General features: G+C 34.4%; 1 protein-coding gene across 3 annotated transcripts in view; it reads right to left on the reverse strand.

The window, feature by feature from the left end:
• Positions 1-1,790: 1,790 nt before the first annotated feature.
• The window catches only part of CD36 (CD36 molecule), an 80,869-nt gene continuing 61,062 nt past the window's right edge, over positions 1,791-21,597 (reverse strand). For all 3 annotated transcript variants that reach the window (XM_032761221.2, XM_032761224.2, XM_032761223.2), the window contains exons 5-15: positions 19,853-20,000; positions 17,918-18,097; positions 16,619-16,710; positions 14,612-14,658; positions 11,169-11,238; positions 10,046-10,233; positions 9,200-9,318; positions 8,374-8,447; positions 7,770-7,824; positions 6,980-7,144; positions 1,791-4,699 (exon numbers count right to left, since the gene is read on the reverse strand). In XM_032761221.2, the coding sequence (XP_032617112.1) occupies positions 6,980-7,144; positions 7,770-7,824; positions 8,374-8,447; positions 9,200-9,318; positions 10,046-10,233; positions 11,169-11,238; positions 14,612-14,658; positions 16,619-16,710; positions 17,918-18,097; positions 19,853-20,000 (1,138 nt within the window). In that variant the 3' untranslated portion in view covers positions 1,791-4,699. The remainder of the gene's footprint in view (positions 4,700-6,979; positions 7,145-7,769; positions 7,825-8,373; positions 8,448-9,199; positions 9,319-10,045; positions 10,234-11,168; positions 11,239-14,611; positions 14,659-16,618; positions 16,711-17,917; positions 18,098-19,852; positions 20,001-21,597) is intronic.

A 21,597-nucleotide genomic window follows, 5' to 3' on the forward strand; every position in this document is an offset into this window, starting at 1 on the left:
AATTAATTCTTGTTATATTGGAGAGACACAGGGGAAAGTACACCTGGCCACAGCTGTAGAGAACCAGAGGCCTGCTGAACAGACATGTCTGTCATTTGTTTTCTTCATGTTGCCAGCAGGGGGACAAGTGAGATACCTCTTTGACCCATATAAATGTATAATTACACACATTATAAATACATTTTCGTGTGTAAAATACCATTTTAAGATGATTCCACAGAAGTCTCCAGTAACTGAATTCTATTCTTTAATGCTAATGTGGCAGAATATGTGAAATTACTCACCACTTACTTCAGAGCCTTCTCTGTTATGTAGGTTCCTCTTTCCACAAATGCCCTAGTCCTCAACCATGTAGAACGAAGACAAGATTAGGGCAGAGGAACAGCTGCCAAACTGTCACTTTAAGCCTAGATAGTTCTAAGCTCAGCTCTTTCATACTGGCCTCATTGACTCTTTGTTTTAGAGACGGGGTTTCATTCTGTTGCCCAGGCTGGAATGCAGTGGTGTGATCGTAGCTCACAACAGCCTGAAACTCCTGGGCTCAAGGGATCCTCCTGCCTCAGCCTCCCAAATAGCTGGGACTACAGATACATGCCATCACACGCAGCTAATTTTTAATTTTTTTTGTAGGGACAGGGTCTTGCTATGTTGCCCAGGCTAGTCACAAGCTCCTGTCCTCAAGCTATACTCCCACCTTGGCCTCCCAGCGTGCTGGGATTACCTGCATGAGACGCTGTGCTCAGCCTTCCTCATTCACTTCTATGTAACAGTGTAGACTTTCTCCACTGTAAATACTCTTCTTTGAATTTTCTTCTCTTTATCCCCTCCCTTGCTCCTGCTCCCTACTCCACTGCAGACATGCAGGCAAGCAGGCCATCTAGCAGTCTAGCCCAGTTTTGTGCTCATAGTAAAACTCCAGTGCTATTATTCAGTACACATTTATAAAACAGAAAGCTACTGAATCCTGAAGAATCTCTTTATTCAGATGAATAATTTTTATATTAGATAAAGTCTAGGACCTGTCTCCAATTTTAGTATCCCTTATCTGCTCCTCACCTATTCCTTACTTTACATGTAGTAAATATATTTGTCATTAATACTGTCAAGTAGATCAAATAACACATTCCAGCAAATCAAAGGAGTATAAAGTTTAATACCACTTCATCCTCTACTCTGCCATATAGATTAGCTTTATTACTGTTTGAAAATATCATTTACAAGCTCAACAGGGCAAATTATAAAACTTAGTGGGATATTTATAGCAACATTTTCAGGTCTGATGAACTTCCCCCTCATCTCAGTATGTTTATGTCCTTCTGTTAATACATCAAACTAATACCAGCAACAGGTCAAATAAAACTCTTACAGCTAGTCAAACTTCAGTGACTTAAATCAGGGCTTTTCCAAAATTTCGAGTGTCTATGAATCTCTTAAAGATCCTGTTAAACTGCGGATTCTGATTCAATGGGTCTGAGGTAGAACCAGAGATTCTGCATTTTTAACAAGTTCCCAGGTGATGTTGAGGCTGTTCATCTAAGATTCATGTAATTAAAGTAAAATTTTAAAATATTTATATTTATCCTATGTCACAGCCCCCTTCATGAGTATGTAGAATGAAATGTTTTGCAATGTGTAGACTGTACTACTAGCATCTGGGAACAGTTGGAAAAAGGAAATGGGAGTGATATGTAAATAAGTCATGAAAGGATAATAGCTCATATAAAACTATAGGAACAATATCAAACAATATGGAAGTCAACTACATTCAAAAATAAAAATAAGCAAAATCATTTTTCTAATAACAAAAGTTTTTATTTTCACAAATATTTAAAAATGCAGCTACCTTTGAGCCACAAAAGGAAAAAGCAGTGTTCCTTTTATGTATTTGATACAAATATAAAACATAACTCAGTTTTAGTTCATTAGCTCAGCTCAGTGAAAATAGCTCAGGAAAAAAAGTCATAGCTAATGCTGTTGGTATATGCAGGAAACCAGAAGCGACAACATTGAGTTCAAAATCCATTTAGAATTGTAGACAGGCCACAAGAGGCAGGTGAAGAGAGCAGCCACAGTCACTAATACATTGGACTTCAAACAGAAAAACTGAAATGTCAGTTGGTACACACCTAAAACAAACTCCAACTAGAAAGATAATTATGTAGCTCAGACATTGATAACAGGTTAAGAAATTTGTAAGTGTATACTTTTTTTTGTTTGTTTGTTTGAGATGGAGTCTCACTCTGTCACCAGGCTGGAGTGCAGTGACGCGATCTCGGTTCACTGCAACCTCTGCTTCCCAGGCTCAAGCGATTCTCCTGCCTCAGTCCCCCGGGCAGCTGGGACTACAGGCATGGGCCACCACACCCCGCTTATTTTTGTATTTTTAGTACAGATGAGGTTTCACCATGTTGGCCAGGATGGTCTTGATCTGACCTCGTGATCCACCTGCCTCGGCCTCCCAAAGTGCTGGGATTACAGGCGTGAGCCACCATGCCTGGCCATGTATACATCTTAATACAAATATTTTCAGAGATAACCATTGTGTGCATAGCTATGTTTTTTTCTTGAAGTGATACCCTCCTTCACGCCTTTCTGTCAGAACTGAAAGCTACATAGCTTCTTCTATTTCTTCATGCACTTGTTAGAAGCAATATGCATTAACCTATTTTCCGATGCTATTGATTCTCTAATCTGTTAATCCATTTGCAGATGCTATTAATTTTCAAACTTAAGTTATGAATAACTGCTATAATTCTGTGGTTAATAACCAACTTTGGAAAGAAAATGTGCTATCAAACGGTACAATTTTTCTATGACTAAAACATATAAACGCATCCATGAGCAATTGCAAGTGTCCATTTACCCTTTCTGAACAACGTTCACTTCACCAGGGCAAAACAAAGTCACACATGTAACATATTCCCCAAATTGCCCCACTCCCACCACAGTGCATATGTGTGCGCGCACACACACACACACATCCAAAGCCCAGATTTCATGTAAAAAAACCTCCTCTTCTTTAAGTAATTATTTCTCCTACTGCATATTTTAATCTCGTTGTCTTTGTATATGAATTGTCTTTCCTCTTGTATTCCCTTTACAGAATTTGAGAAACACTGAGGAATGGTAAAGATTATACATGTGTTCAAACAATATTAAAGACATATAGGTCAAAACCTTTTCTGATATCTAAATGCTATGAGATCATCCCTGTATTAAGATCTGAGTCATGATTAGTCATAATATACAGGTCAATATGTATATTCTCATCCAGTTATCTTTAGAAGTTTCTACATTATATAACTCAGCCCTACATGTCTCAATGATTAAAAAACTTTCCTTTATATTAGATGGGCATGTCCACAAATACCCTAATGCAAATAGAATAAACCTTGTATTATCAGAAGAACATGTCTACAATGTTATCTTATGTATTAATATCTTGGACAGATACTTTTATCCTCCCAGTTAAGAGGAAAGGCACTAAGTATGCTTTAAGCACCTTCAGAGATGCAAAAGATCTTTCCAAACAGGTCGATTCTTGGTTTGTGGCTTTTCTATAGTAATGCTCAACATTTACCCTGGCGGCTATCATAAGGAGGCTAAGTTAAGTTATTTTCAATTTTAGTATCCAAACAGGCCGGTTACTATTCCTTTGTCCTGTATCCTTCTGTGGGTAAAACACAAGAAAGAATTTGGTTTGTCTTCCCTTTCTATGCTGGAGCTTTTTAGGAGGACTAATGCTCTCAGAAATAAGTGAACCCCTGCTGAAGAAAGCAGGGTTACCTATTAATGTGTCTCCTTATGAAAAAGGAAAAACCTTTGCAATTGTCCTACTGCTGTAAAGGATGAAACCAAATGTCTTTTTGTGCTTCATCCAGTTAGCTTAAAAAATCAGCCTAGAACAAAGTGGTCGAAATTTAGAAAGCATATTTCAGCAAGAACTATGGATTTATAAAGAAATGTGGATTCAGATAAAATATACTTCAGACAGAAAATTAGGATAAACATTTTATGACACAACAGGAACTAGAAAAAGCACAAGAATTTAAGGAAGAACATATTTTAATGGTTGAAACCAGTCTTTATGAGGCGATTATGATAGCAAAAATATTATAATAACAATGCATATTCTACTCTTTGTAATATTTCATACAATAATTCCTTTATCATTTACATCTCTTAATGCTAGAAAAGCATTCTGAAGATGCCAGGAGTAAGTTGCAACTGAGTAAAAAAAAAAAAAAAAAAGCAAAATTTACTCAATTTCCAGAAGAGCTGCAGAACAGAGAATGAAGGTCCTTAAAATATAAACAGCTAAAGTGTGCTAAAATGTCCATGTGCTAAAATGATGTCCATTTGCAGGATCAGTGACAAAATATATAAGCCCATAAAGAAAAGTTAGTTATACCTGCTGTATGAAGATATTCATAGAGAAAAATGAGTCATAAACCAATTATTTATAAATGTCTTTCAAAATATTTGGTGCGCATGAAATGCAATATGCTGATGGTCCTGGAGACTGTTGCAACTGAATAGGGCGGCTACTAGGATGATGGTGTTTCCCCCGGATGAGGATGACAGGAATGCAGGGCCTACGACTTGTTGAGAATGTCCATTCTTCTTCCAAATTGGCCACCCAGAAACCAATTATTGAATCAGAACGACACAAAGAAATTGGTTTGTGCTTGAGCCAGGTCTGTAGAAACAGAAATCAATTCAGTTGTGGAAATGATGAATTTTAAAAGCTGCTGGGGTTTTTTGTGCAAGGTAGAGATTTTTATAACATCTCAATAATCCTTTTGAAATGTGCAGTTGCTTAGTGCAAAAAAAAGAAATAGTGCCACCATTTCTTCACTAAAAGATAAGGTGTGCTTTGTAAAAGTAAAGCATATCCCATTTTCATCCTGTTGGTCGGTATTACCAAGGGTCATAATGTAGCTGGTGCATAAATGTGAAGAATCGTTTACTGCCTGTAGAGGGGCAGTATATCTTAGATATCATACTTCTTATTAATCAGTTCAATTTCTCTAGCTGCAGAGAGAAGTTCTCTAATGGACTTCACCAATAAGGCAAAACACATTCCCGTTCCAGAAAGGCACATAAGAAGGGTGCTTCTCAACCCTCAAGACCAGCACACACCAGGCAAGGAATGGTAGCTAAAGTACATCTGCCCTGGACCAGCATTTCCACACCCTTCAGACCAACTTCCATTTAAAGGTGTATGTACTACTTTCAAAAGGACCACGGGGTTATTTTCCTTGTGACCCCCTGAGTAAAACCACACATGAAAGCTCCACCATCCTACACTTTACTCCTTCTTGCATACCTGTCTTCTTACCTGTTCCTATTGTTCACAAATCTGCCCAAAGATACAATTATGATATTAAGAGCTGAATTTTGATTAAGAAAGTCTACATGTTTTGTGATTCTTCTAAATCTAGTAAATCAAGTAATCAACAGTTTAATCTCTGCTTGTAAAAAAGGGTAGTAATTTATCCTTATAAAAATCAAATACATAAGCAAAACTAATAAATTTGTTGACAAAGTTGCTCCGGCAAGCCTGAATTTTTCGTTATAATTTAGCTGTAAATAGACCCAAGGAATCTGACATCCAAGGATCATTAAGCAATCATAAAAATGTATCACATAATTTTAATTCTGAATACTTACAAAACATGTTTATAACTTCTACATTTCCTTTTCTTAAGCATGCTTTCCCATGTTTTTTTGTTTCACTTTTCAGCGGATGATCTTTTCTATTACATAGTCATACAAATACCTTTGTTTAGTCATAATTTGTCAGTAGGCTACTGACAGGTATTGAAGGTAATATTTAACGTTTAATAATGTGAACATTTTAGGCTAGCATTTTGAAGACATTCTGTCCAAATAGTTTGGATGCAGAATTACTGTCTTTTTGGTGACTAAATAGTGGTAGAAGTGATTAGAACCAAAAATTAGGTTGCCTTTTCAAACACAAGCTCTCAATCTCACAAAAGGAAATTATTGGTCCCCAAATTCTACTTTCACTGATTTATGCTTTGGTAATAAACAATTAAAATTTATGATTTCATGGAACATCTCTAGAAAATAGATAGAATGGATGCTGATGAATCCAGGCTATTGGAAAATCATGAAATTATATTAGGGATTAGATGAGATACAGAATCTTTAGCATGGTACTGGCACACAGTAAACAACTAAATAAGTTATTATAGCACACATACTGCTTTTATTTACATTGCCTTGTGGTGGGCTGAAGAAAAATAGGCAGAAAGTATAAAATTCTCCCCCACAAGCAACACCAATGCTACCTGTGATAACTAAAAAAAGGTTTTCCTTTAGGAAAAGTCAGGCATTCATTCCTCTTTATGTATAAGAGTGCATGGACACTAATAACTAAAGCATAGAGGCCTAAAGTCTCTCTACAATTCTGCCAAAACTCTTGTACACATCTTTCTTTTCCTCTAAACTCTGAGTACTTGGTTTTACTATGTTGAACACTATTTTCACCTATTTCCTGATACTATTATATTCAAATTTTAGTTCAGGACTTTTCTGGATTTGGAAAATGCATGGCCAGCATGTCTACATGCAGCAATCCTGTTGTTATGAAATCCTGTTCTTATGAAACCATTTCCTAGTCAATTGTTTTTAAATATCAGATAATATATAACTAGCTATATAATTGAGAAATGAACCAGTCAATTTTGGACAAGTTTGGCACAAGTGCTATATTTGTGCTATTGTTACAATGGTCACAAGTACATCTTTTATCTCATTTTCCCAGAATTAAAGATATACTTTAGTGATCTGCTTGATAATATTTATAGGTTTATTTACTTATTTTTAAAAATGATTGTTGGCTAGACATGTCTAGAAGTATATATAACTAATATATAACTTCTCTTTGATAAAACGAAAACAAGTAAGATATAAGCTAATATTGAAGCAATATTTTTTGGTATATACTTACTTATTTTATTGTTTTTGATCTGCACGCACAATATGAAATCATGAAAGCAACAAACATCACCACACCAACACTGAGTAAGATCACTTCTATCAGGCCAAGGAGGTTTATTTTTCCAGTTACTTGACTTCTGAACACGTTTGCCTTCTCATCACCAATGGTCCCAGTCTGTAATCAAGTTAATAATCAACATTATTTGGCGACATTAGTAAAACAAAATAAACCCTTCAATTGCCTATCACCCTTTTTTCTAACACCTCTATTGGTGTTATCAGTATCTATAAGACAAGTCAATGGAATTCCTTTTGCAAGTCAAGAAAGGCAATTAAGTGCCAGATAGATAGAGTACAGTACTCTTCAATGTACTAGGATTCATTTGCTCTACAGAACTACCAAAGGGTCAACAGTTCCATTTGCTCCAAAGACTTATTCAATGCTTTTCCTATTTTTATAGCTATCAATGCATGGATTTATACTAAAAATATCTTGTCAGGCAATAGGGTAGACTGTCCTGAGACAAATGTTACAACAAGAAAACGTGTTTCATAGATGCATTTTTGAAGAAAACCTTAAATGATTGATAGGAAATGTTTTCTAAAAACTGAAAACTAACACAAACTTGATGTTTTTGTGCAATGAGATCATCTCAAATAGGTTTAATAAATGTATACTCATCCATATGGGTAATGGAAATACATATAGCTTTAAATACTATACATTCTTTTAAAACATCAAGAGCTTGTTTATATACAAACAAGTTTGTTTTTAATGACTAACAGCTGAAAATACAAACCTCATTAAGCCAAAGAATAGGCACAATATAGTTCCTCTTCAGACGCTTTAATACTCTGTAATATACATTGAAAATAATTATGAACATATAAACTAATATTTATATATAACAAACTTTAAAATAAATGTTCATAAATTAGTTGCTGTTGCTAATTTGATTTTGTTCCTGTAATGACTCATTTCAATTTTAATATAGTTGTTTTTGACTTCCTTTGCTCTTATATATCTTCTAATCACATTGATTTTTTTCCCAAGTGTGGATTTTCCCTTTCAATAAATTCTCAGGGAACTAAAATATGAATTCTAAAAATTATTGTCATAGAAATATTTGGGCAGCTAACAAAATGAGAGATGCTATCAAATGCTCAAATAAAACCATAAAATCATTCCAAAATCTGTGCAAGTACCATTTCAATAAACACGAGATATGGTACTAAGGTATAGGTGAAATTTGTCATAAGCGTTTAATAATGATTGTTTGGTGAGGTTAAGCTAAAGATAAGTTGATATCAGATGTTATTTCCACCTACTTACATAGATTTACTCATGTTCTTACAAGAAGATACTACAGATCATATCAAAATAACCATTTTCAAGAGACTCACTGAATTTTTTTTGATGGCTTGACCAGTAGGTTGACCTGCAGCCGTTTTGCAAATTGTAAAGTGAATCCAGTTATCTAAAAAGAGAACAACTAAATAATTACCAACTTTTAAAAACATTCTTTTATACTATTCAAAACTTATTTTTCTTACAGCAGAAGAGAAGGTAGTAACTTAGGGTTAAACAGGACTACTTGAAACTTTTAAAACTGTATATATAGTTATATTTATATACACATGCATCCATATAGATACACACAATTTATTTGCCCAATCGAATGTTAAAGTTTTAGTTAGATTTGTGATTTACTTGAAATGGTTTTTAAAAAATCAAAAATCAGCAATAAAATATAAGATCTCAGATAATTCCTGGTCAAATATATATTCAGTTAGAATCCATGTATCATAGTTAGAATCCAGGTATCATAGTTATAATACTACTTGTGTCATTGTTTGAACTAAAACATGACTACTAAAATTCTAGAATTTCATTTACTTTTTGAAAAGGAAAATACAAAAATAAAGATTAAAACTGTTGTGCTATAACAATTTTATAGATTTTGACAATAAGTATAGTCAAACTCACATATACTCTTTGAATTTTGCATAATATACAATAACTCCTCATATAAGCATAAATATTTATGTAAAATTATTTTAAGCCAATTAGAATCACTTCATAACAATAGGAAGAAATCGACATAATGTTTCAGTAACTTTCAAGAATGTGATTCAATAAATATGATTAGTGTTATCGACAAGATTATTTTTATTTCAATTGTATTTTTAAAAATATCAACCAAATCAGATCAATAATGTGTTTTCTTACAGGTTCAATATCCAGGTATGTCCTGTGTTCTTCTTCATTTGGGTTTAATCCATCAATAGGTTCTGAAACATCAGGACTTGCATACAGAAAATGAGGAAGTGAAATGTACACAGGTCTCCCTGAAGACAAGTTTTAAGAGTCAATTGGAATTAATAACTTCCTTCATTTCACATATAACTCAAAAAATATTTCCACAAAACTAAAGCTTCTTACATTAAAAAATACATATTTGGCTTTTAACATGGGTAGGGAAGAATTATGTCAGTTGATTTCTACTGTAAACTCCTTCAGTATTAATTTTCAATATGTAAAGTTTTGTTGATGAACCCAAAGTTTCAACTATATATGTTCAGCTTTCAGGCAGTAATATGTCTATGGACTAAGGCTTTATTTAACACTAGTTTTTTCTTTCTTCTTCCACACCCATGTTAGTATGACAAATATGTACAGGATAAGCTAGTCTCCAAATTTTATGTTTAACTCTAGCTTTAGATACATATTGAAAATACATTTACCTGTACCATTTTCTAGTGAAAAAAGTTAGGACAGATGGATAACAGGATGCTTAATGTGTTCTCGGAATTATTTTCATTTCACCCTAAATCTAAAAGCAGCTACAAGGAAATACTGGTGTGGTTTTAACTAAATTTTGTAACACTGAAACACAAGTGGGATCTTCCCAAAATACAAAATCAGCACTAAAATTTTCTGCCACCATTCTTCTGCCCTAATTACTTTCATACTTTAATTTTAAATTTTGGTTGCTAAAGGATTATGGTAAAGGTCTCATTTTAAAGAATATCACAAATTATGATATGGACTGTGATACTGAGGATATTTACTCACCTTCTTTGCATTTGCTGATGTCTAGCACACCATATGATGTACAATTTTTTGAGATAATTTTTTCTGTGCAGAAACAATAGTTGTCTGGGTTTTGAACTGGAGAGGCAAAGGCCTTGGGTGGAAGAACAAATCTATACACAGGGATTCCTTTCAGATTAACGTCGGATTCAAATACAGCATAGATTGACCTAAATACAGAGAAAAAAGAGCTGCATTCCAGGAACCTGAACTTACATTCTGGAGATTCATTTTTTCTTATTCTTGCTTTAACTTAGAAACATCATATACTCTTTTAAATTCTTGTTTCATTCTTAGAAAAAAAGTGATTGGGAGATTTTAACACATACTAAAACTCAATAGCCAAGTATGAACTATTCTTGTTTGTGAAGTACCATGTTTATTTATACCCAAGTTACTTCTCACAGGCAATTTCTCCAATAGAGTAAATATTCATAGGACTTCCTTCAAATACTTTATTCGTGATCAGTTTAAATGAAATAGTTTCTTTCACGGCTTAATTAATCCTGGAAAGAAAGACCACTCACTGGAGTGTATGCATATACATGCTGGATATATACCTGGTTCATTTACCAAGTGTCTATCATAGGGTTCAATACACACTTTTTTCTTATCCCCAGATACACATATATGAAGAAATACTGCTGTCTTAAATTGTACAGATAAGAAAAAAATTCAGAGATGTTAAATGCCTACCCACAATCATACAGTCTTTAGGGACAGAGCTTGGGCTCAAGGGTAGTGGTAAAGGCTCCAGTGCTTGTGTGTTATCTACTGGGCCCCACAAATCTGAGCAGAGCACATTAACACAGTTCTGTTACATTTGCATCATCTTCTCTGCATGTCTTTAGAAAGATTGGGCATGCCCTTCTGGACTTGATCGTTAATAGACTACTAGTTTAGTTTTTAAAAGGCAAAATGGTTCTTGCTTGGATAGAAATGGCAAAAAAAAAAAAACGATTTGTACTATTAAAAATTGGAGGATGCAGAAGAATATTTTGCAGAGTTAATAAACATTATGAATTTCCTAGGCTGTGTTTAAATTTCTTGGTCTGCATTTTGTCACCTGGGGTCTGACTCAGACATACTTCAGTATCTGTCTTACCTGCAAATATCAGAAGAAAAGAACTGCAATACCTGGCTTTTCTCAACAAAAGGTGGAAATGAGGCTGCATCTGTTTAAAAATCGAGTGGCAAATGATTAGATGTAGTATGTGTTCTAGAAAAAAAACCTAGAAATCTCTCCTCCAGTGTAATCCATAGAAATATAATGCAAACTGCCTAAGTAATTTATCTAGCAGCCACATTTTTAAAAGGTAAAAAGAAATAACTGGCCAGGCATGCTGGCTCATGCCTGCAAGCCCAGCACTTTGGAAGGCTAAGGCGCGTGGATCACCTGAGGTCAGAAGTTTGAGACCAGCCTGGCCAACACGGTGAAACCCCGTCTCTACTAAAAATACACAAAATTAGCTGGGTGTGGTGGTAGGTGCTTGTAATCCCAGCTACTTGGGAGGCTGAGGCAGGATAATTGCTTGCACCCGGGAGGTGGATATTGCAGTGAGCCAAGATCATGCCATTGCACTCCAACCTGGGCGACAAGTGGAAAACTTTGTCTCAAACAAAACAAAACTATATTTACCTTATTAATATCCAAAATATTTTAACATGTAACCATTATAAAATATTTTAAATTCTTAAAATCTCAAAATCCACTGTGCATTTTATATTTACAGAACATTTCAAATCATACTAGCCATATTTTGAGTCCTTAACAGTTACATATGCCTGGCGGCTGCTATCGTCAACAACAAATCTACATACTATACATATTTAATGGTATAAAATAAAAGAAACTTAAACATGAAATGTTAAGGCTAACATTGTGTTTGTTTTTTGAAATGCCCTACCCCACCAGTAGAGTGGCACTTTTCTTCCAGTGAAGTTCATTTGGATCTCCTACCATGTCCACATTTATTTGTAGTGATTTTTTTTCTCATTTGTCCTAATGGCTGATTAATACTTCTAAAAATATTTACTAAAGTTCTCTCACTAAACAGAACTTCAAATGCTTTGAAAGTGTATAAAAAAGTCATTTATTAAATTTACTTTTTGCTACAGCTATGATCCATGGCAAACATTGAATATATGAAGAAATAGTTTAGTTAACTCCTCCATGTACTTCTCACATGAATATCACTAATACGAGCCATCACTGAATGAGTTTTAAATGGTAAGTCTCATCTTTGATTATGCATTGTAGGTTCTTTCTCTGGCAAGTGTGTCAACCTTGTGACCTTGTTTTCATTACTTTACACTCTTGTGACAAGTAAAATATAAGCCCCCATATGGACATTGCCAACAACTGCTTTTCCATTTCCTTAATAATTAAAGAAAAACGCATTGAAAAGCTTTTAAGATCATTATCTAAAATATCATTGAAGATTATGTCCTAATTATACCCAGCAACTACCATGGACAATGACTGCAACATAGCTGATATTTGCAGAGCTTTTTTTTTTGTCCTCCCAAAAGAAGCATTCTAAATGTATACCAATACTTTCATTTTAAGTCTTTTCAAACTTACTGAAGAAGGTAAAGAGGATGCACCTCTAAATTACGATGAAAACACATTAGAACCTTACTGTTTTATTACTTTCTTTTCCCTAGTGCCATAAGCAAGAATCTCTCTCACAGGGATCATCCCCTGCTCTGTCCAAATTCCCTCTTTTCCTAGTTTGTATCAGACCTATTTTCCCCGTAGATATTTTTAACATCATGCCTGATGCTCATGCATTTCTATTATTGTCAATGAATCTTTTTAAAGATTTTTCTCCTTAAACCCATAAAGAATCCTTTACTAGGAATAACACAGTATATTTATCTCTGCATCTAAGGACTAAGTATTCTGCTTATACAACTACTAGCATTGGTAGCATTGAGGACTTGAAAATTTATTTCCAGAAATGCTTTACTTAGAAAATAGCTTATTTGCCCACTCCTAAGGCTCAAAACCCTGCAAAGCCTTGGCCAGGCACGGTGGCTCAAGTCTGTAATCCCAGCACTTTGGGAGGCCGAGGGGGGCAGATCACAAGGTCAAGAGATCAAGACCATCCTGGCCAACATGGTGAAACCCTGTCTCTACTAAAAATACAAAAATTAGCTGGGTGTGGTGACGCACGCCTGTAGTCCCATCTACTCAGGAGATTGAGGCAGGGGAATCACTTGAACCCTGGGAGGCAGAGGTTGCAGTGAGCTGAGATCGCACCACTGCACTCCAGCCTGGCGACAGAGCCAGACTATGTCTCAAAAAAAAAAAACAAAAAAACAAAAAAACAACAACCTGCAAATCCAACAGAGTTTTTGCTGGTTTTTTGGTTTGTTTTGTTTTTTGTTTTTTCCTACAAGGCAATGATAGAATTAAATATGCATACAAAGTCAATAATCATACCTTTGGCAAAGTAAACATTCTCTGTACTTCATTTTTACTGAAGTGTCTTTATCTTTATTATATCATTTTCCTATGGGATATTCCCTAATTTTCTAAACTTCATGCTTTTGTTTCCTAGTAGTTGAAAGCTTGCCTCTGGATATTAATTATTTCATGGTATTCGATTCTCACCACTTTTTTTTTTTTTTTTTTTTTTGACGGTCTCACACTACTGCCCAGGCTAGAGTGCAGAGGCACAATTATAGTTCACTGCAGCCTCAGCCTCCCAAGTAGCTGGAACTAAAAGCGTGTGCCAGCACGCTCAGCTAATATTTGTATTTTTTTTGTAGAGATGGGATTTTGCCATGTTGCCCAGGCTGGTCTCAACCTCCGGGGCACAAGTAGTCTACTTGCCTTGGTCTCCCAAAGTGCTGGGATTGTAGGCATGAGCCACCGTGACCAGCCTCCTATTGCTTTTTAAAAATCTTAATTCTTAAACTACTAGGCATATCTGTACTTTGCTTTTCCTGAAGGAGAATAAGCCTGATCTAACCATACCCTAAATCTAAGTTTATGAATGCTCATTTTTTACATATATTTTTCACAGTTAAGAAGACATCTGACTTTGTTATTGTTTTCTCTCTCATTCTGACCACCTTATCCAAAAATGGATGGTTCTGTCTTGCAACTTTATTCTATCTCAGCTATAAGCCTTGCTTAGGTATGTTTTCTCTTTTGTAATTAGCTTTTTTTATATCTTTCAATTCTAACTTATCTGTATACTATTTATAAAATATTTGAAATGTAACTAAAGTGTTTTTTGTTGTTGTTTGTTTTTTACCATTTACTTCTGTTGTCAGGATGGCAGTTAAGTTTTTACAAAGCAAACATTTCTCTGAATCATGCAATAAGGGCTAATTTTTTATGATTAATCTTTACAAATCCCATCACATTGAACAGACATTTAGCCTATATACAAATAGTGACTCTGAATTTTGTTGTGGGGATATAAAGGCAAGTAAACATACACCCTCAACTTTCAGAACACTGTCAGTATAACGGTGGATTTGTGGCAAAGGGAGGTGGATTCATTGTGATGACTACAAAACAAATATTCTTACCTGTACCATTGATCATGTCGCAATAACTTTCCCAATAGGAGAGATTCCTAGGAATAGAAAAAGACAATGAATAAACATTCTCATTTAAAGAATACCTTTCTTACATTACTTTTTCTATTATAATTCAATACTTCTGTTAATATGATGCATTTAAATGTGACAAGTACTAAGTTTAAGAAATGTTTAATTCTGTTCATGTTTTGTTTGAACCTTTTATCTTATTGCAATGTACCTGATGCCATTAGGTGGCCAGATCATAAAATAAAAACTGCCAGGTGTTAATTAGAAACATCTTGGAATAAGAAAAAAATTAAAAACATTTATCAGAAACTTAGATCTCTACTTAAGGGAGAATTTTTTTTTCCAATGGGATACATGAATTACTCAGTATAAGTGTTCAGAATGAATAGAAGGAAAATGTTAAGTGGGTAATTGATGTAAGCTCAGTACAAGGCAGGCAGAAAAGAGAAGCAGGGAAGAGGTGAGAAGCAGGGAAGAGGAAAGAAGCAGCTGTTTGGATCAGCAAACATTCAAAACATGTAGATGATTAATTTATATTCTTGCCCCTTCCTCCCTTTAATTCTCTCATGGACTGGCATTAAAGTAGGAAAGAGTTTATTAATTTATACTTTGCTGTCTAAATAAGTTATATAGATCTGAAAGTGATAAAAACAATAGTAATAGTTTCCCTGCATCCTCACTTTTTGGTGATGGAAAAACTTTTTTTCACTCCTGACAGTGACATGGCAAGACAAGCCGTTGTTTACTTTTTAAACAAAATAAGTGGTTAATCATGTTCAGTCTTGCCATGAGTTAAATCAACCTTATAATCTTAAAGTGACGTGAAATTCTTACTATAACTAGGAGCGCTTTGCAACTCCCCTCCACATCTCTCTGTAATATTAAAATAGAGTGAAATGCTCGTTATTTCTCAATATAAAAAATTGCTGTGATTTCCTCTTAAGTGAATACTTAGAAGTGTTTCTTTCCCTCTACTGACTTTTCTATAAAAATATGTAACTGTGGACTCTTAAGAAGAAAAAGTGCTCCACTAGTAATATTTAGCTGTTAAAAGCAATCATTAGATAGACTCAGTTTGAGGTAGGGGTTACTTTATATTAATAAAAACATTTCATCTCTTGGTTTTGATCACTTTATTCTTTTTCAGAAAAAAACTAGTCGAACACACAATTGTTAACTTTACGGAGAAGAAAGCTTGTTCCCCTGATATTTATTAGGGTTCTTCCTAGTTTACATATATGATAAATTATAAATTCTTTAGGTGAATAGGCTGGAGCTAGGGAAATAAAAGGAAATAATGGCTTAGGAAGCTGATTTGTTATTTTACCACTTTAAGGTGGCAAAGTCTTCATTTTCACATTTTGTATTTACATTGTAGAACTGCACTTGAAATATTCATTCTATTTTTACACTGATAAAGTTAAAAAAGCTGAGTTATCAATATGGAAAATTATTTAAAGACTATTTGCAGGGGAAAGGTCATGAAAGCACCTGCCTGGATTCATTAAGCTTCCATCTTTATAGACACATTTAGGTCATGCCACTGGAATATGGAATTTGATATGCTCGATTTAAAAAGTAAAAAAAAGTTTCCATCTACTATACAATCAGTTGATGTGTTGGTTTTTTTGTACCTTTTCATTTATGCTTATCTAATTGTAAGAATAATTGTACTGTAATGCTGGATATGTAGCAGAGATGAAAAAATAGTCCCTTTGGGGATTTATGTAACATAACCATAACCTGTGCAGAAAGGTGAGCCAAACCTTAAAGTGGAGCTGACAGTCAGCAGCTATGCACTGGTGTGAACTCACCAGTTACCACAACTAAAGCGTTAATACCTAGCAGAACAGGAGTTTCCAGAGCTGAATTATAACCAGGTCTGTTCTGTAGGTGATGCCTATGTCTTATGAGATGTTAAATGAATACTATTCCTGCTTAAGAGTACCCTAGTAACATACATGCACATTTTACCAGAATACATACCTTTTACCTTTATATGTGTCGATTATGGCAACTTTATTTATGTTATCTTTTCCATTGAAAACTTTATAAACTCCATCTGCAGTATTGTTGTACTGAAATATATGTATGGGAAAATGTTACTTCTAGAACAAGTCATTTTTTCAAAGTTATACAATACATAACTCACTTTCACATTTCTCAATCACTGGTTACTCAAATGACTTGAAATACATCTGCAATACAATTTTTTAATTTAATTGGCCTTAAAAAATTGTGAAAGGTGCCTAGAAATAAGTGCTAGATGCATATCAGAAGCTGACATGATGTGAACTCTAGCACTCTTTGTCATAATCAAGCCAATGAGGGCATTTTGATCACTATTCTTACTATGTTGAGGTGAGGGACATTGAACAAACCTATAAGAACAATGATTTCTAGGGGTATTCTAAATGTTATGATCATTAATAAGTGGTTACTAAAATGATAAAAATTAGACATCCAAAAGTTAAAGCATTAGCCAAAGAAAGAGCTATGAGTACTGAGTTAAAACGAGAATGAATTTGATTTATTATGGCTTTCTACATTCATTTCTAATTGATATATAACCTTGTAATCCTAACAGTATCTAAAAGTAAAACAATGAACTAGAGAACATAATATTCACATAGAGTGCCAAATGAAGTCATAGTCAAACTTCCAATTCAGTAGTTAGCTTATCCTATTTGTAATTCAAAACATTAAGCTGTAATGAAGTACACCATCAAGTACACTATGAAGTTCACATTTTCCTTAATCTTCAAGCTGCCATTTCCTGACATTGTGGACTATTAAAAATTCTTATTTACAAATCCTATTAAAATGAAGTCTATTACCTTATCAGTATTGAGATGTGAACATTAGGCTAACTTTGAAATATAAATTAAAATTTTAAGAGGTCTAGAAAAGGAGGAATGAGGAGTATATTTAAAACAAATAACAATATGGTATTAAACTTGATTATGTGAAAAGGGAAATAAAAGCCAAAAACAGCGCTCAAAGATTTACAGACTAGCTTACCGGCTAATTTAAAACAAATTGTATATTTATAAATGAGTGGAAACCTTATTAAATCCATTCTCAGGTTTAAATTTAATTCAGATGAATTTCCCAACTAGGAAAACTGAAGCTATAATGAGAAGTGGACTTTTTAAAAAGTTAGGATATATGTCTCAAGATCAGCAATAAGACTAATGAGCTAAATTATAAAATTATGCCTTGCCAATGCCATTGAATTAATTCAATTAGAATGTAATAATATTGCCATTCATATTTGGTACTTACAGGATAAAATAGACCAACTGTGGTAGTAACAGGGTATGGAACCAAACTCAAAAATGGATCCCTATAGCCCCATAGCAGTTCTCTCAAAGTTCTGACTTGGAACATAGAAGATTTTGACTTGTTAATAAGTGAATTGAGTACCACTTGAACAAATGGATTTTGATAGATATGGGATGCAGCCTACAAAAAAAGAGTCACTGTTTAAGACAAGAATACAATATTAGATTTTAACAAATAAATGGATTAAATGCTAATATTGAGCTTAATACACAACTTTTTAAAGCTTATCTTTAAAATTACTGCCAGATCCTGCCAAAACTCAAAATGCAATTCGTCTAATTCCTAGATGATTACATTTCTTTGCCTCAGTGCCAGCCACAAGAAGAAGACATTACAAGTTAAACTCTATTTATTTAATGATACACTTAAAGTGGTCTTCTCAAATACCTAATGCATTAATGCATACGGGGCTTAAAACCTAGATGATGGTTTGATAGGTGCAGCAAACCACCATGGCACATGTATACCTATGTAACAATCCTGCACGTTCAGCACATGTATCCCAGAACTTAAAAAAGCCAGAAGTCTGGTCCCAAAGGCTCTGGAACCATACGTGACAGAAATGGCGCAGACAATTGTTGCAGGCCTGTTCATCACAACGGCAGGTTCCACGTCTAACGGCACGAGGCTCTCTGCCAGTGACCTGACCAATGGTGAGGATGAAATGCTGGCCACAAGCTCCAACAGGTCTCAGTACAGCATCTCCAGGGTGAAGACCCTGGTGTCCCAGGTTGGGGAGGACGAGAAGGACTACGACTTCGACGAGGACAACTGACGTCCTCTCCACTTCAATTTCAGCTTCAGGAAAATGTTTAGGAAAAGAAACTTCTTTTTTTAATGTGGGTTTTCTGTTTCCTTTTGTTCTACTCCCAAGAAGATATTGGTAAGCTATTGAATTTAGATATGCACCTCTGATAAGCAAGGATTGTTTCCCATAGAATTAGGATGTGCTGTGGATGTGTGGTTTGATGCCAGTGTGCTGATGCAGAGCCTTCATATAGTTTTTAGGATTTTGTGTTTTCATTTTCTATTTTTCTTAAAATGCAGAGTTCATTTTTGCCCCTTAAGAGTTTTTGCTGAGCTTGCTGAAGAAATTGTACTTCATGCACATAAACGCCCGCCCATTGCGAATGGTGAGCACCAAATGCTGTTTATCTGCCATGAGTTTGGACGGCACCCCCTGTTGGCGGATAGCTAGACTCTGCGGAGTTTTATGTTTGTTCAGTTGTGTGGGGTCTAGAGCCCTAGGCAAACAGCCGAATTCGACTTTCCAAACAATAGACACCATCAACCTTATCGACCTTATTTTCCCTTAAATTATATTGACAGTTGTGATTCCATCAAGTTTATATACTCTTTTCTCTCCCTATTTTGCAGCAACAAATTGCAAAGTGCTTTTGTTTGTTTATTTTTGTTTCGTTTGGTTAAAGGTTATTGCCCACTGGTACAGCTATGGAGACTGTCTGGAAAGCTTGGAATGGTTTATTGCTTATAGTAAAATTGGCCTGATTTCTTACAGGCTGCGTTTGGAAACCTTTTATTATATAGTTGCTTACATACTTAAAAGTCTATCATTTAAAGACATACCGAAACAAATCTTGTACTTGTTTCTTAAGCATCTTCCTGTAATCTAAAATTGAAATTAAATATAGAGAATGTTTCAACAAAAAATAATGAAAAAAATAAAGTGGTTTTCTAATGCAGTCGATTCTTACGATTTTGTCACTTTCCAAATGATCATGCCTCCATTCAAAATAAAATACGTTTTGATAAAAATGGAAAAACAAGTAAAACCTAATAATTCTAATGATAGGATTAATTACAGTGAGTTCTAGAGTATTTTAAAATAGGTAACTTTTTTGTTTGTCTACTCACTGCCACAGCCAGATTGAGAACTGTGAAGTTGTCAGCCTCTGTTCCAACTGATAGTGAAGGTTCGAAGATGGCACCATTGGGTTGCAGGAAAGAGACTGTGTTGTCCTCAGGGTCCTGGGTTACATTTTCCTTGGCTAGAAAACGAACTCTAAAGAAACAGAAGTAAACAAAATTCAAAACATTTGTCATATGTGAACATTAGATCTCAAATGTCATTCACTCATTCATTCATTCAACAAATGATTTTTGAACATATAGAGTATGCCAGATATTATGTACGCAATGGTATTAAAATGAGAAATCAGCCAGGGTCTCTAGCAAACTAATCAGAAGGGGTCTTAAACTGGCAAACTGGAAGTTAAAATAGTGAGGGAGAAGGAATATTGTTATAATGGAGACTCCATGGGAAAACACAAAACAGATCCAGATCCAGATTTAGAATGGTCAGGGTAGGGGTGAGGGTTAAAACACTTCTTAGTACAAGTCTACATAAATGGTCTATGTAACAAATATAAGTTTAGTTAGGTAAAGTATGGCAGATGGTAGCATGCATAAGAACGAACATAATATATTTTGGGAAACGCAGATATTTGAGTGTGGTTGGATTACAGAGTAAGAGGTGAGGAGAGTAGTGGAAATAAAGTTGCTGAAACAAGCAAGATCTCAAATGTAAAAGAGTTGCATCTAATACTCAAATGAGACTTTATCCTGAGGATAAGGAGGAAAAAGTACAGGGGCTTCAGCAGGGGAATATTTAGAGCACATTTTCTTATATTAGAAAGGATGATCCAAATACAAAGAATGATCCCAATACAAAGCCTATCAAGCACTGCTTTTTCCCTTTTTCAGGACTTTAATGAGAATTAGAGATAAGAATATAATTTCCATTTTTAAGGGTTATAGACTAACTTCCTCAACCCCTCAGGTATATTGAATACTTTTGCTAGTTCTAATCTCCTGGCTCTAACATAGCTAGGCTGCAAAGTACCAACTACATTTTAGGAACGTGGTAAAGGGTGATTATTACAGGAAAAATACATTTCACAAGTGGAAGATATTCACTGAGAAGAAATAAGATACATATCATAATTGCACTGTCATATTTGAATGCCTGTGAAGTGAGTAGATAGCCAAGGTAAAGACTTACACAATTGGACTGAATTTTTTAAAAACTCATTTTATTCCATCATAATAAAAATGTAAATTCCTACAGGGTAGGGGTTTATGAGTGTTTTGTATCTCTAAGCATCATGCCTTGTATATAATGAGTTCTCAGTAAATGTATTTACTAAACAAATGTCTCAGATTCTTTAAAAAGAGGATTCAAAGTTGGCTAGAAATATATTTTTAACATAATTTTATTAAAACTACTATTCTTCAAGTACTGCAGACATACAAAGAATATAAAAATCTGAAACAGCACTCAGGACAATTGTATTTTAAGTTAGTGTGCATATCACTAATATTTCAAATCAAAGTACTTCAATTTTCAAAAATATGCACATACATTAAAACAATAGCAACATAATTGTCACATTACGTAAAGTGTACTGACAACATTCTACCAGTAGATGACAGTCACTAAAAGAAAAATCCTTAAAACAGCCCTGTCTTTAGAATGTTGTTTTAAAAAGGGAACATAATTACTGAATTTTTTGTTTAAAAGTTATAGATTGTATGGAAGTTTTGGAATGTGTTTGTTTATAAGGTCAAGGGAAGGAATTTATACTTTTCTCAAGATTACT

This window comes from Hylobates moloch, unplaced genomic scaffold (genome assembly GCF_009828535.3).
Source record: "Hylobates moloch isolate HMO894 unplaced genomic scaffold, HMol_V3 SCAFFOLD_1, whole genome shotgun sequence".
Classification (NCBI taxonomy): Eukaryota; Metazoa; Chordata; class Mammalia; order Primates; family Hylobatidae; genus Hylobates; species Hylobates moloch.